The sequence below is a fragment of the Prionailurus bengalensis genome, chromosome C1 (assembly GCF_016509475.1).
Source record: "Prionailurus bengalensis isolate Pbe53 chromosome C1, Fcat_Pben_1.1_paternal_pri, whole genome shotgun sequence".
Lineage (NCBI taxonomy): Eukaryota > Metazoa > Chordata > Mammalia > Carnivora > Felidae > Prionailurus > Prionailurus bengalensis.
Window position 1 is genome coordinate 201,787,038 of NC_057345.1, and position 12,598 is coordinate 201,799,635.

The 12,598-nt window shown below is 45.4% G+C and overlaps 1 protein-coding gene across 1 annotated transcript in view; it reads right to left on the reverse strand.

Moving 5' to 3' along the window:
* MARCHF4 (membrane associated ring-CH-type finger 4) overlaps positions 1 to 12,598 on the reverse strand; it is a 108,429-nt gene that overhangs the window by 10,944 nt on the left and 84,887 nt on the right. Inside the window, exon 3 of the mRNA XM_043577763.1 lies at positions 9,572 to 9,764. Coding sequence (XP_043433698.1) covers positions 9,572 to 9,764 — 193 coding nt within the window. The remainder of the gene's footprint in view (positions 1 to 9,571; positions 9,765 to 12,598) is intronic.

Sequence of the window (12,598 nt, forward strand, 5' to 3'; positions counted from 1 at the left end):
CATACTCATGACCCTGAGATCAAGAGTCACAGGCTCTACCTACTGAGCCAGCCAGGTGCCCCTAAAATCCTGGCATTTTAAAAGATTACCCTGGCAAACTGGGACACTCTCTCTTAGGCTATCCTAGTTCAGAGCATTTCTGGAAATTTCTCAATGACATAGCCTGTGACAGACATGACTAACTGTCCACCAAAAACCCACTCTTCTCTTTCTCAGTAGAGAGCCGCCACTGAGAAGGAATTACATTTTTAGCACTTTGCATCCACGGGGAGCCAGGTGACCAGCATTTCATGTGAACATGAATCAGGCCAAGGTTAAAGAATGGGTATGAGGGGGAAAGTGTGTGTGTGTGTGTGTGTGCCTTATCCGTGCTCACTTTTATTTTCTATTAGCTGGAGATAAAAGACTCAAGAGCCTAGGGGACTGTGGCCACAAAATGGAAGAAGCCTATGTCCCTGAATCTGTGTGAAGGAGAATCTCCCACTGATCAGGAGCTTCCTACTGCATTAAATCACTGAAATTATATACACTTATTATATGTGTAATTTGCTGGGGTTACACTAACTAAGATACCTTCAGCGCCAGGGTGGGGGCCATAAGAGAAAAGCAGGTTTTGGCTCAGTGGCATATTTCATGTCACCCCTAAAATCTATAATTGGATCAAGCAGCTACCTGATTTACCAGATTGGGGCTTTTTCTAGCCATAGACCCACTGTCAATGGACAGACACGCCATTGCCTGCAGACATGGCTGCAGGCATTTAAGACAGTTCCCAAGAGGTGTTCCTAAAATATTTTGAGCACTGTCAGCACACTGCAATAAATGAATTGCCTCCCCAGGGGTCTCCTTTGAGGGGGACAGTGCTCACTTAGCGTGTCTGCTTCTAAATTTGTCATCTTCATTTTCGGAGCATCTAACAGCTCAGCGGTGGAGAGAGGTAGCCTTGCATAGGATGCCCTGGGTGGGGGGAGGCAGAGAGTGGGTAGACTAGGAGCTAACAGTTAATCTGGAAAGTTGGAGAAGCCACATGCATTTAATGGAACACGGATTGAAACATCATCTTGCCCATTTATGTGGCTGGCACTTATCAGTTGTTTGGTCTGGCCAAACATTATTGAGAATCCCCCCCCCCAAAAGCCACAGTTGTCAACCTCTGAGAATTATGACATCTTCTCACAATAGAAGGGACTTCAGAATTCTAGAATGTCAGATCTAGAAGGACTTGCAAGTTATCCGGCTCAACCCTCTCATTTTATAAATGAGTTAACCGAGCTATAAAAAAAAAAACATGAAGTAACTTACCCAAGGTCATCAAGGTTGTTAGTGGCTAATCTAGTCTTCAGACCTAAATTTCCTATTTCCCAGTCTCTCTAGGGCACCAGGCTGCCTTCTCCATATTTTCAGTTTCCTAATCAGGGAATTAAAAGGTTTGACAGATGGGGTCATTTCTAGCCTGAGGGAAGGAAGACAGGAAGGAATCTTTGTGCCATGTATGTGTTTTTAGTTAATGTGAATTAAAATTAAGTTTGAAAAATAATGTTTATCTTCTCCTGCTGCTCCCCACCTTTGCCCACTTCCTATAAATCAGAATTTGAGTTCCTTTATCTCGGAGGGCAGGCACCAGTTATCTCTAAATTATAGGAAAAGACTTCAAGGAACAGCACACAGAGGAAGCTTTAACAAAAGATTTCCTATAATTTTGTTAATTACCATAGTCCACTGTTTTAAAGGTTTGGAACAATCTCAGAAATGTTGTTTTCCTTCCTTTCCTTGACCACATCCTACTCACAAGTAAAAAACAAACAAACAAACAAACAAACATGATAAGCGTGAGGTCCGCATTTTTGCAGATTTGACTTTTGGGTGGTCAATCTCTTGAGTCTGTAGAGTGAAAAAAAAATGTTTTTGGTGCCAAAGACCTTAATTAATTTGCTCTTGTTAAATCCTAATAACTTGACCTACTGGAGCAGAGACTGGCCCATTTGTTTGCTGCGAGATTCTGTCAAGCTTCTCTGCTGGGGCAGACAGCGTCATTAGAGATGACGGAAGAGGAGGCAGGTGTCATGAAGACATTCAATGTAATCAGATCTTCTCATTGAGAGGACACGGGTGAGGAAACCAAAAACCTTCCAGAAGAGGCACTGCTCCAAATAACAGCAGACTCTCAATTATATGAGGACATGAGGTCTGGCTCTCTAGGCTGTGACGGGCTTCTGGTTTTAACAGTACCAGCAAACCTTTACAGAGTGAGGAATAAACCTTTATTCCTAGGGGAATCTACCTGACCAAGTGCTACCCAGCCAGGTCACTGATTTTTATGAACTCCTGCTCCTTTATGTATGCCATCTTTTCAACACTCTCAACAACCCTTGGAGGGTGGTATTACTATCCCATTTCTCAGATGAGAAAAGGAAAGCAGAGAGTGGTTATGCAAATCGCTTGAGGTCCCAAGGTTAGTAAGAAACTGAGCAATATGTTGCCTGACCATTATGCAGCATGCTCCCACCGCTCCTTCCAGAAACTTGCCACTCTGGGTTTTACGACTCATTCCCTCCTGTTTTCCTCACTCTCTGTCTTCATCCATCTTTTAAGTGTTTAATACTCCCCAGGTCTCCATCCTTAGCCACCCACTCTTTGAAAGCTCCTGCTAAGTTATCTTGTCAAAACCCACAGCTTTACCCACCTTCTTGTTGACCCCCAAACCCATGCTCAAGTTTTATTATCCAACTACCTATAGAAATCTTTCCTTACCTCTGCCCTTCTCTTTAGTCACCAATCCTCATCAGAACTGGTCCAGCGCTCTCAAATCCTTCCTCTATGAACAAGAGGCCATAAAAGGCCCTTCCCTTCTTTCTACCCCTGCAAGGAGACTCTTTCCTGGCATAGCCTTCTCTTTGCAGCCCAAAACGCACTCCATGTGTCTTGCTTCTCTTCTACTGCAAACTCTTCACCTAGGAATTACCTCTTACCGCCTAGGTTTTAGGCTCACAGTGGTCCTTTTGTTTGGTGCTTTTGCCAGAGATACACCTTTCGTTCACCTTGGCTTCACCCAATTGCCAGCCCCACTCTCATGCTCAGCTATGGCATCCAGTCTCCACTCAAACCAGAGCCCTGGGGTTTCTGCTTGCTTCAAAGTTCATACAGCCCTATCTCATCCACATCCTTAGTGCTTCCCAAAGTCATCCCACACACTTCTTCCCCACTGCACTTTTTCACATTTCTTTTCTTTTTGTTCAGACTATGACAAGCATTTTCCAACTGGCCCCTCCCTGCCTCTCTAGTCTGTCCAGCTCTTGGCCATCCTCCCCATAGTTGCCAAAGTTATCTCTTTAAAACACACATACATCTGACCATACTTCTTTCCTATATAAAAGATTGAAAAGAAAGATTTCTTATCGATGCCGCTCTATCACCAACAGGGTAAAGTCTGAACTCCTTAGCACATGATTCCTGACACTGTGGGATTTGGCTCCACCAACCTCCATATCCTTATGGCCCATCACCCACCTTCATACTCTGGCTCTTGACACTGAGCCATCCATACAAGCATGCTCCAAGTTTCCCAAGTGTACCTGGTTCTCTCAAGTCTCTGTGCTTCTACACATGCTAGTCCCTCTGCCTAGAATGTTCTTTCCCACTCTTCGGGACACACTTCGACCTATCCTTCAAAACTAGCTGAAGGATAGGGTTCCTTCCTTCATAAAGCTTTCCTGGACTCCTCCAAGAGAGAGGTAATTGCTCTCTGTTTTGTTCCCCCTTTCTCTACATCTTATCCCGGCTCCCACTGTGCTATGATTTATTTGTAGAGTATGAGCTCCTTGAGGGCAAAGAGTCTTGTCTCATTCATTATTTTGTTAAATTTCCCTAGTTTCAGGAACAAAACCAGACAGCCAGGAGATGCTACTGAATGAGCAGATATGACCCTTCTGAGCCCCTTCTAACTTAGTCATCTTCTGTGTTCACTTATCTCTGTGTCCCAGCTCTTATTATTGACATAAATGATTAACTTGTCTACTACCCCAGTGAAATGTAAGATCCTTGAAAGCAAGTGACTCTCTTATTGGGAGTGCCCTTTCAATAAATATTTTTTCATCAATGAATGGATTCCCTAAGTTCATGTTGACCAGGGGATTTAGCTTCCCCTGCCCAAATTCCCTTCACCAGAGGAGAGATAAACCACCCAAATTTCATCTCAACTTCTTAAGCCACTCTCTCAGTTGGTATCAGAATAGCACTGATCAAAAGGGAAGTGTAACAATGGCTAACTCCCAAGACTCTGAATACAGGACAGGAGCAGCTAGGGCTCACTAAATTTCTTATTGCTCAGCTGTTACCCTATGGGTGAAGGTATTACTGGACCAATTTCCCCTCAAGCTGCCTCCCCATCTGAGCTCTGCATTTGCAATTCCACAGAGCAATCAGAGATAAAAAATAGGCAGTAGAAGTCACCCTGGAATTGGAGCCCAAGGTTCTTGGTCCAATTCTCAGCTCTGCTATTTGTTTAGCTATGTGTCCTGGAGCACAATTACTATAAAGCTTTTCTCACTTGTTAAATATGGATCAGAATACTTACCCTGCTTATCTTTTAGGGTTATTGTGCCCTTTCTCAGTTCTTCTCCGCCTTTTAGGGATTTGGTGCTTTGTTCTGTCCACGGCAACTTAGTTTTGGTTTTTCACAGTGGCATGGATTGGTCTAGGAAGTTAGGACTCTAAGCCAAGAGACGTTTAATCTGTAGGGGTGGTTTGTATCCAAGAATGTACAACCTTTTCATATAACTAAGTCTAGAGCTATTGTCCACAACCCTGGGTCCATGCTGCATCCAACAGAGAATGCAGACCTTCCTGGCACCCATTTCAGGCAAAATCCTTTGGTGAAAACCAAAGACTTTTCCCTGGAGGCCAACCAGGTGGACATAGGCATGGATGGGGCTGATGTGGCTTCGTGGCAACAAGATGACCACGTCCCAGACTCTGCATCTTCTTAGCTTCATGGCAGAGAATATCTGCTGAGCTGGTGTTGGTGACCAGTGGGGTGTCTCTTTGTGTCCTTCCCACCCTTAGGAGTTTTACCTCAGAGTGCTGCTCTGATAACAAAAGTAAATCTATTTTTAAGTATTAATTAAAGCTATATATTTTATGTTTACTCAGATTCTTTACTATCTGAGGCCATTTAACAGTCTTACAGAATAGAAAATTTTTTCTTGGTGTCTGAAAACTAGCAAAAGTCCAAAGACTCATCTTAACAGATGGTCTTATTCCTTTCTTACTCAGCCTTTTGAGCTAACACATGGATAGACTCATTTTCCTTCTTCTGATGATAGATTTTTATCAGGGACTGGGTTGCTCCATCCATCCAAGGAGCTTGGGTCTATGGATATGGATACTTTTATGTGACATCTTTTTTCAGCCAACATTTCTTGAGAACACTCACATTTCCCATTATCACTTCTACCTACTTTCCAGTAAGGAATCATCTCTTCCTCTGCCCACTCTTTCAGATCATTTTCTTCCACTTTCTTAGGACTTTTGGAAGGGAAACTTCCCCTTTCCCATGGAAATAAGTGACCAAGTTTTGAAACAGATGACCACCTTAATAGTAATATAGGTGCCACCCTGTAGCTCTCTTATCCATGCTGTCCATTTTTGTGCAGTAAGAAGATCACATATGTCTCGTTCTGGCTCACCTAGCCAGGTCTCTGTTCCCTTTTCCAGCTCCTCTTCCTCTCAATGGTTCAGTGAAACAGGCTTGTGTGGCCAGGAGTCCAGATTCATGGATAGAGATAGGAGGTGGTAGGACAGAGGTGATGGCATACTTCCTCCTTCTCTCAAAACAAACTAGACCCCGGGTTGGCATTCTGTCTTGTTTGCCCTGGAAGTCTGATAAGGTTAGTGTCAGCTGTGTTACAACATTCCTTGGGTTGGAAGTAACCCCTGACTGGTGGGTGCTTCACTGTGAATATCTGGTGGGAGTCTGTAGCTTTAGGATTCCCAGAGTACAGTGACACTTGTAACTGTGCATGACTCTTGTGGGGAAACTATGTCAAGGTGGACCCTGCACCCCTCGTTGTGGGTCTCCTCTCCTTCTTTCTAAGCTATTATGTTGGGGCTGAGAGACTAGCCCTACACTAGGATATGGAATGCAGCAAGGACCCACCTGCAGAGAGGGTAAGCTGGACCTGCCTTGTGGAGGCTGTGGTTCCTGTCCTAAATTCCTCTAAGTGAGTCTAGTGCTAGCTGTGCTGTCTGGTAGTTCTGTGAGTCTAAATGCCTAGTTGAGGCTAAAAATAAATATACCCCTAGAGACATTGCAGGCTCCACCTGATTGCCTCTTTCAGAAAGTCCCTAAAAGGCTGATACTTTACAACCACTTATGCAGTACTGGGTGCTTTCCCTCAACTGGCCAGAACACTACAGAAGAGAAGTGACCAGTACCTGAACTTCACCCTTAAAACCACCATCATCACCACTGATTATCATCACCATCATCAAAATCATCATCATTTCAACCACCACAAGAATTTGTGCATTTCAACTACTATCCATTACCTTCCACTCTCTTGTTTAGGTCACATATTACTCTCTTTCTGATTTTGTCTCCTAGCATTTTCTTCTATGGACAGCCTATCTTAGAAAAAAAATGCTGAACTGAGAGTCCTCCTCTGCTGCCTGAGTCAGCCTAAGACAAATCCTTCAGTATAAGTTTCACCATCTGAAAAATGGAAAAAAAGTTACTGGCCCTGGGAAAATGCACTCAAATGGAATTAGCTCCTGTTATAATCAACAAAATGATAGAACAGTCTAAACTCTTTAAAGGTGAGCTAGTCTAAATATATCTGACCACTTTTGGACAGCACCAAAAGCAATTACAGTTCCTATGCATCCCCCTCTTGTCCGATGGCTGTCTCCAAGCAGTCACTGGCTTGTCAGAAGAATGGATAGATCATGGTGTGGCTTTGCACTCTGGGAAATTATATTCCTAAAAGCTTAGAAGGAATGAAAGCAATATTAAAACTCTCAATATTTAGCTTGTTGTGCTGCTTCCAGAAATCGGGTGACTGATGTATGTATGTACATAAGAGAGAGAATTTCAGAGATAGAAGTGGGCTGGGGGGAGGCAGATGGAGAGGAGCCAAGAAAGAGACAGAGGACATGACGGTTCTGTGGAGGCCTACTCAGTGGGAGACACTATGACAGGAGAAACCAGAGTGCCAGGAAGGCCCAAGCAGGAAGGGGTGCTGGGTGCTGGGTGGCTCAGAGCCACAAGGAGCAGGACTGTTTGTGATGGCTCTTCCTACACCTGGGTCCAGGTGCACTCAAAGTCGGAGGTGGCATCTGCAGATGTCCCATAAGAGATACTGAAGACTCCTGGTGTCTGATGCAAGAGGATAATGGAAAGAGCACTGGACCACTAATCAAGAGATCTTGCTTCAAATCACAGCTGAGCAATCTTGAGCATATCACTTCCCTTCTCTGGGCCCCACTTCTCTCAACTTCAAAGCAGGAGTTGTACAGGTTGATCACATGTTCTCTTCTATGTTCACGTCTCTTGGTCTTCAAATCTGTGGTCCCCTGAATGGTAGGTGGTATCTATGCTCCTCTTTGACTCCCATGCTCCCTCCAGGGGAGGAGCAGTATGCTTCCCTGGCCCACCCCCAACCCCCCACCTCTGATCTTGGGTTCGTTGATGACTTGCATTGGACCATGGGTTGTGGGCAGAAGACACAGTGTGCCAGTCCTCTTGTGCTTCTGCACCTGCCTAGAAGAGCACACTCAGCAGTCCCTACCTCTCCAGCCTGGGGCCCAGCATGAAGAGACACTCAGAGCAGGCTGGAACCCAATGCACAGTCAGAAGCTAAGCCGCGCCAAGCCCAGCTGAGCCACAGGCACCATGCAGACCCATGAATGGGAAATCAATGCTTGTTGTTGTGAGGCACTGCAATTCTGGAGTTGCTTGTTACCATAGCCAAAGCTGACTAATACACCACGTGTTGGGCAAGCATGTCTCACAGAAGCTCACATCAGGGACCAGTCAAAAGCCTGCCTGAAGGAGAATGAAGGGCAGCTGGAGAAGCTCCTACAGGCTCTCCACTGCTGCCCCCCTCATGCCAGAGCCATACACCTCCATATGGAGACACCCCTGGCTTCTGGCAGCAACAACCCACGCCTCAGCAGGGTGGGAAGGGATTTCGGTGGAGGGGGAACTAAATTAAAATGCTCAAAGTCAAATTCCTCCTTATTCACAGTCCTCTCTCTTCCACGGTCCTCCAAAACTGGGCAGTCTGTTTCTTTCACTGTCTAGGTGCCATAAAAGGCCGCCTTAAAAAAGGCTCTGGAACTTAGGGTTGATGTATTGGTTTAGTGAGCAGGGAGAGGCAGCAAAAAGCTTAGACAAGTATCCAAACACCAGCATCACTAGTCTCTGGCTGCTGTAATCAGCATGCAAGTCTCCAGGCCTCTCTGATTCCTAATTTAAAGAACTCCAAAGAAATCCACATAGCATCCTCCTAGCCAAATCCTAGCTAATAGATGTTTTCTTGCCAAACAGAGCAGTGTAGCATAATTGATATAATATACAAAGTAAAGTGCAGAGAAGACCACTGTGGAACTTAAGTGCTGTCAGCATCATGGCCTAGGGGACAATCTGAGAGTTCCAAGTAGGATGTATGACTAGGTCTTAACCATGCTTCATGTCATTCAGAGAAAACCAGGACCTCAGTCATTTGAATGAAGACTCCATAGTTGAAAACCGTAAGCATTTTGGGGGGAAAACAGAAAGACTCAGCCCTCCACCAACCAACCTAACATACTAGAAGAGGAAGGAACATAGATTTGGGGATGGTGTGAAGGAACAGGCAGGAATTAGAGTGGTGGGTTTCCAACTTTTTTCTGAAACATCGAAGACTTTAAAACAAAGTCTTACCTAGAAGAGAAACATATGTAAATGGATAAAAGTGTAAAAACTAAGGGTGAAGCAAGGGTGAAGATTCAGAGCCTCTCTGTGTTGCATTCCACTGCCCACTCCCAAAACTGGTTTCCTTGAAGCTGTGAGTGGAACACCAGGACTACATACAGTTTGAAAAACACTAGACTAGAGAAATCTTGGGTATTGTGATAGGCTCATGGAAAGCTGAGAAGGGGGGCAAGGGGCAGGTATCATCATGGCTGTTTCTGGGCATTTTGCTGTGAAGAGGATGGAATTAAATGTATAATCGTCCCTTGTTATGGCTTGGCAGCCATGGAGTACGCAACAGAGAAGAGGGCTTGCACATCCTGTCTGAGGCAGATAGTTTGACCAACTGACCTCTCTCAAGTCTTCTTAGAGGCAAGCCTCCTTATCCTTATCTTCAACTAGGCAAGAACAGATTTGCTCGGGAAAGATTTAGACATTCCTTCTCTGGCCTACTTCCTCCCCCATCCCATCTACCCCTCAAGTCTAAGATGTTGGCTCCTCCTGAGCTTGCAAGTCTCAAGCCTGGTGCTTTGGCCTTTAAGAGGGAGGGATCCTGAGAGACTGGTCTAACTCACCGCCACGTGGCTCTCCACTTCCCATAGAGACAAGCCCCAGACCCACCTATGCACACCACGTCCATGAATCCGTACATCCCATAGCAGATCTGGAAGAGGAGGTCTTGGCGCTGCCATTTTGCCGAGGGACTGAAGGTCGACCAGATGAGCCAAGAGATACTGGCAATGAGGAAGAGGGAACCCAAGATGGCGGCTGCAATCTGCACCTTCTCAATGACTGTCAGAGAGATGGCCTGCCACTGCAAAGAAGAGAAGGGCGGGTTAGCTGTTGCTGGGACACCCTTACGCCATTTCCATTCCATCCCCATGCTTCTTGCTTCTGCTGCCTCGACCTCTCACCTCTGGTTCAGGATTTAATACAGGGCTTTTTAATTTGTAGTACAATGGCTATTTTTACAAGTTTCTGAGTTTTATACTGCACTTTTAATATGGAGGAAACCTATAGCACACCAAGTGATCAGAAATTATTGTAGGGAGTGAGTTCTGGGCAGCCATCACAGAGAAGGAAGGCCTGTATAACTGATTATGATACAGACAGAGAAATGGGAAGCAGAAAGTAAAAATGCAAAGCCAGTGTGGGTGGTATTCTAGGGCCCAGAATATTCTTTCCAGAGCAACATTGTTTATTTTCACACTAATAGGTGCTTTTCATACTAATAGGACACAGGCCTTTCTTTTGCTTATTTTCTACAACAACACCTGGCGTGTCACTTAATATAAGTGCTAGGGATTACCAATTTAACGGACAAGCCGAAGACATGGGATGTGGGGGAGAGATAAGAAAAACAGTATAATTTACTGACTATATATAAACACTGAGATTTCATTTTTTAACAGAAAAAGCACCATGCTAATAGCAGTATTGATGGATGGATTGAAAACTGGGGTGTGGGTGGGCTTCAACTCTGAAATTCTGTGATTCTATGGCTGGCCTAGGTAGCACAGGCGTAAGTGGACCTGGAGATGCATTTTAGTTTGGGATTTATTCATGCTCTCACTCAACAAATATGCACTCTGCTAGGTGCTGGAGATAAAGCAGTATGCAAAAACATGTAAGATTTCCATCCTCGTGGAATTTAAAGTCTAGAGAACACAGATGGTCAAATAAATTTATTTACAGCTGCAATTTATCAGGCATAAGAGAAGAAGGTACACAGAACTGTGAAAGCCTTTGATGGAGGATTTGACTTGTCAGAAGAAGCAATGCTTGAGTTGGGTGGTAGTTTAGGCAAAGGGAGGAAGGAAGAGTGCTCTAGGCACAGGAGAAGGCATGTGCAAAGGTCCTGTGGCAGAAAAAGCATAGTGAACATGAAAACCTGGAAGAAGGCCAGAGTGGGTGGAACAGAGAAAGCAAAAGGGAGTGTGGGGTGAGACAGCTGGGAAAATAAGAGAAGATCATGTGGAATCTTGAAGAATATGCACAGAATTTTGGCTTTGTCCTAAGAGTAAACATGCTGCTATTGAACACTTTTAACCAGGGAAGTGACAGGATCAGATGTGGGAAGGTAGAGGGTGGGAGAGTCTTCTGATTGTAAGGATTTGTGTAAATCCCTGCAGAGGACACCCCCAGCAGGCTTTTAAGCCTGAACACCCCAGGTAAAGCAGACAACCTTCCATCAGCCAGTAGTGAGTCCTCGCTATGCATTAAATGGCCTGGATGGAAGCACTGATTCTGGCTCAGGAGGACTGACCAGTGGCCCCGAAGGAATTGTAACCATTGGAATACATTTCACTTGCTAGTCTAGATGTAGGACATCAGCCTTTACATTTAATTGTACAGATAGCATTCCATTACAGGTAATTGGGCCTTTAAATTTTCCACTGCTTCCCCTAGCCTAGGGTTACACAAAACAAGGGAATTTTCCAGAAGATGGCCTGATCCTACAGACTCCTCTCAAACACTCTACCACAAATGTTTTTTCCAGTGCCTGCCTCTCTGTGAAGAGGGTCCTTAACTGAGCTTTTTGTTTTGACCACTGGGTCATCATCAACCTTCACTTTCTCCTGCTCCAGACTTTAAAACCCCCCAAATGTAGTGGCGTAGAAAGGTCCCCTTAATCCCAAGAGTCACCCTAACCCCTGATCCCCCAAGCTGGCTGTAGAACGTAAGCAGGGCCCCTGACTACTGTTTGAAGCATGATGCACAAGGAACAGGGTGGGGTGCTGTGGCTGGGCTCTTCTGTCTGTCCCATGTGAGCCCCCACGAGAGGTGTGGGGAACAGAGCAGCAAAGAGCGAGCAGAGAACAAGAGAGCTCTGAACTCTCAAAGGGAAAGTTGGTGAGGGGAGAAGGGTTCCAAACGAGGTTCTGATCATGGTATCAGGAGACCCTCCACGTCCTGGCCTCCTGTGCCACAGCATCAGTGAACAGAAGAGTCTGAGGACTGGATATTTCCTTTCGCACCAGGAAGGGTCCCTGAGCAAGGAGTCGGGACCCGGTTCTGGCAGAGCTCTGCCCCAGCCTGTGCAGTGTGGCCTCACAGAAGTCAGTAAGTCACGAGGACTGTCAGTTTTCCCTTTCATAAAAAAATGGAAATAATTGGTCCTGCCCATGTCCTAGAGTATTGTGAGGGCTGAGTGAAATAGCTCTTCAATCAGAGCTTTGAATGGGACGAGCTTCCATCATCTCCACTCTTCGTTATGTTTCAGCAAAAACACAGTGATGCACGTCAAGGTGGGGGACTCCTAAACGCACCCAGCCAAGTCTTCGCCTGCACACTGGAGGTGAGAGGAGCCAGACCCCTGTATGCAAGCCTGCCCCATCAGGGCAACCCTGGGTAAATTGTGCCTCCACTGTTTCATCTGTAAATTGGAAATAACAATGCCCACTGCACTGGGTTGGTTTCAGTTTTAAATGAGATAATATGTGTGAATACTTAGTGTGACTGCCCCCCCTCCCGCCCCACAAGCACTAACTAAACATTTATTAATGTAACTGCAGTTCAGGTGGCTCCCTCGGTTAAGCACCGACCCTTGATCTTGGCTCAGGTCACGGTCTCATGGTTCATGAGATCAAGCCTCGTGTCAGGCTCTGTGCTGAGAGTGTGGAGCCTGCTTGGGATTCTCTCTCTCTC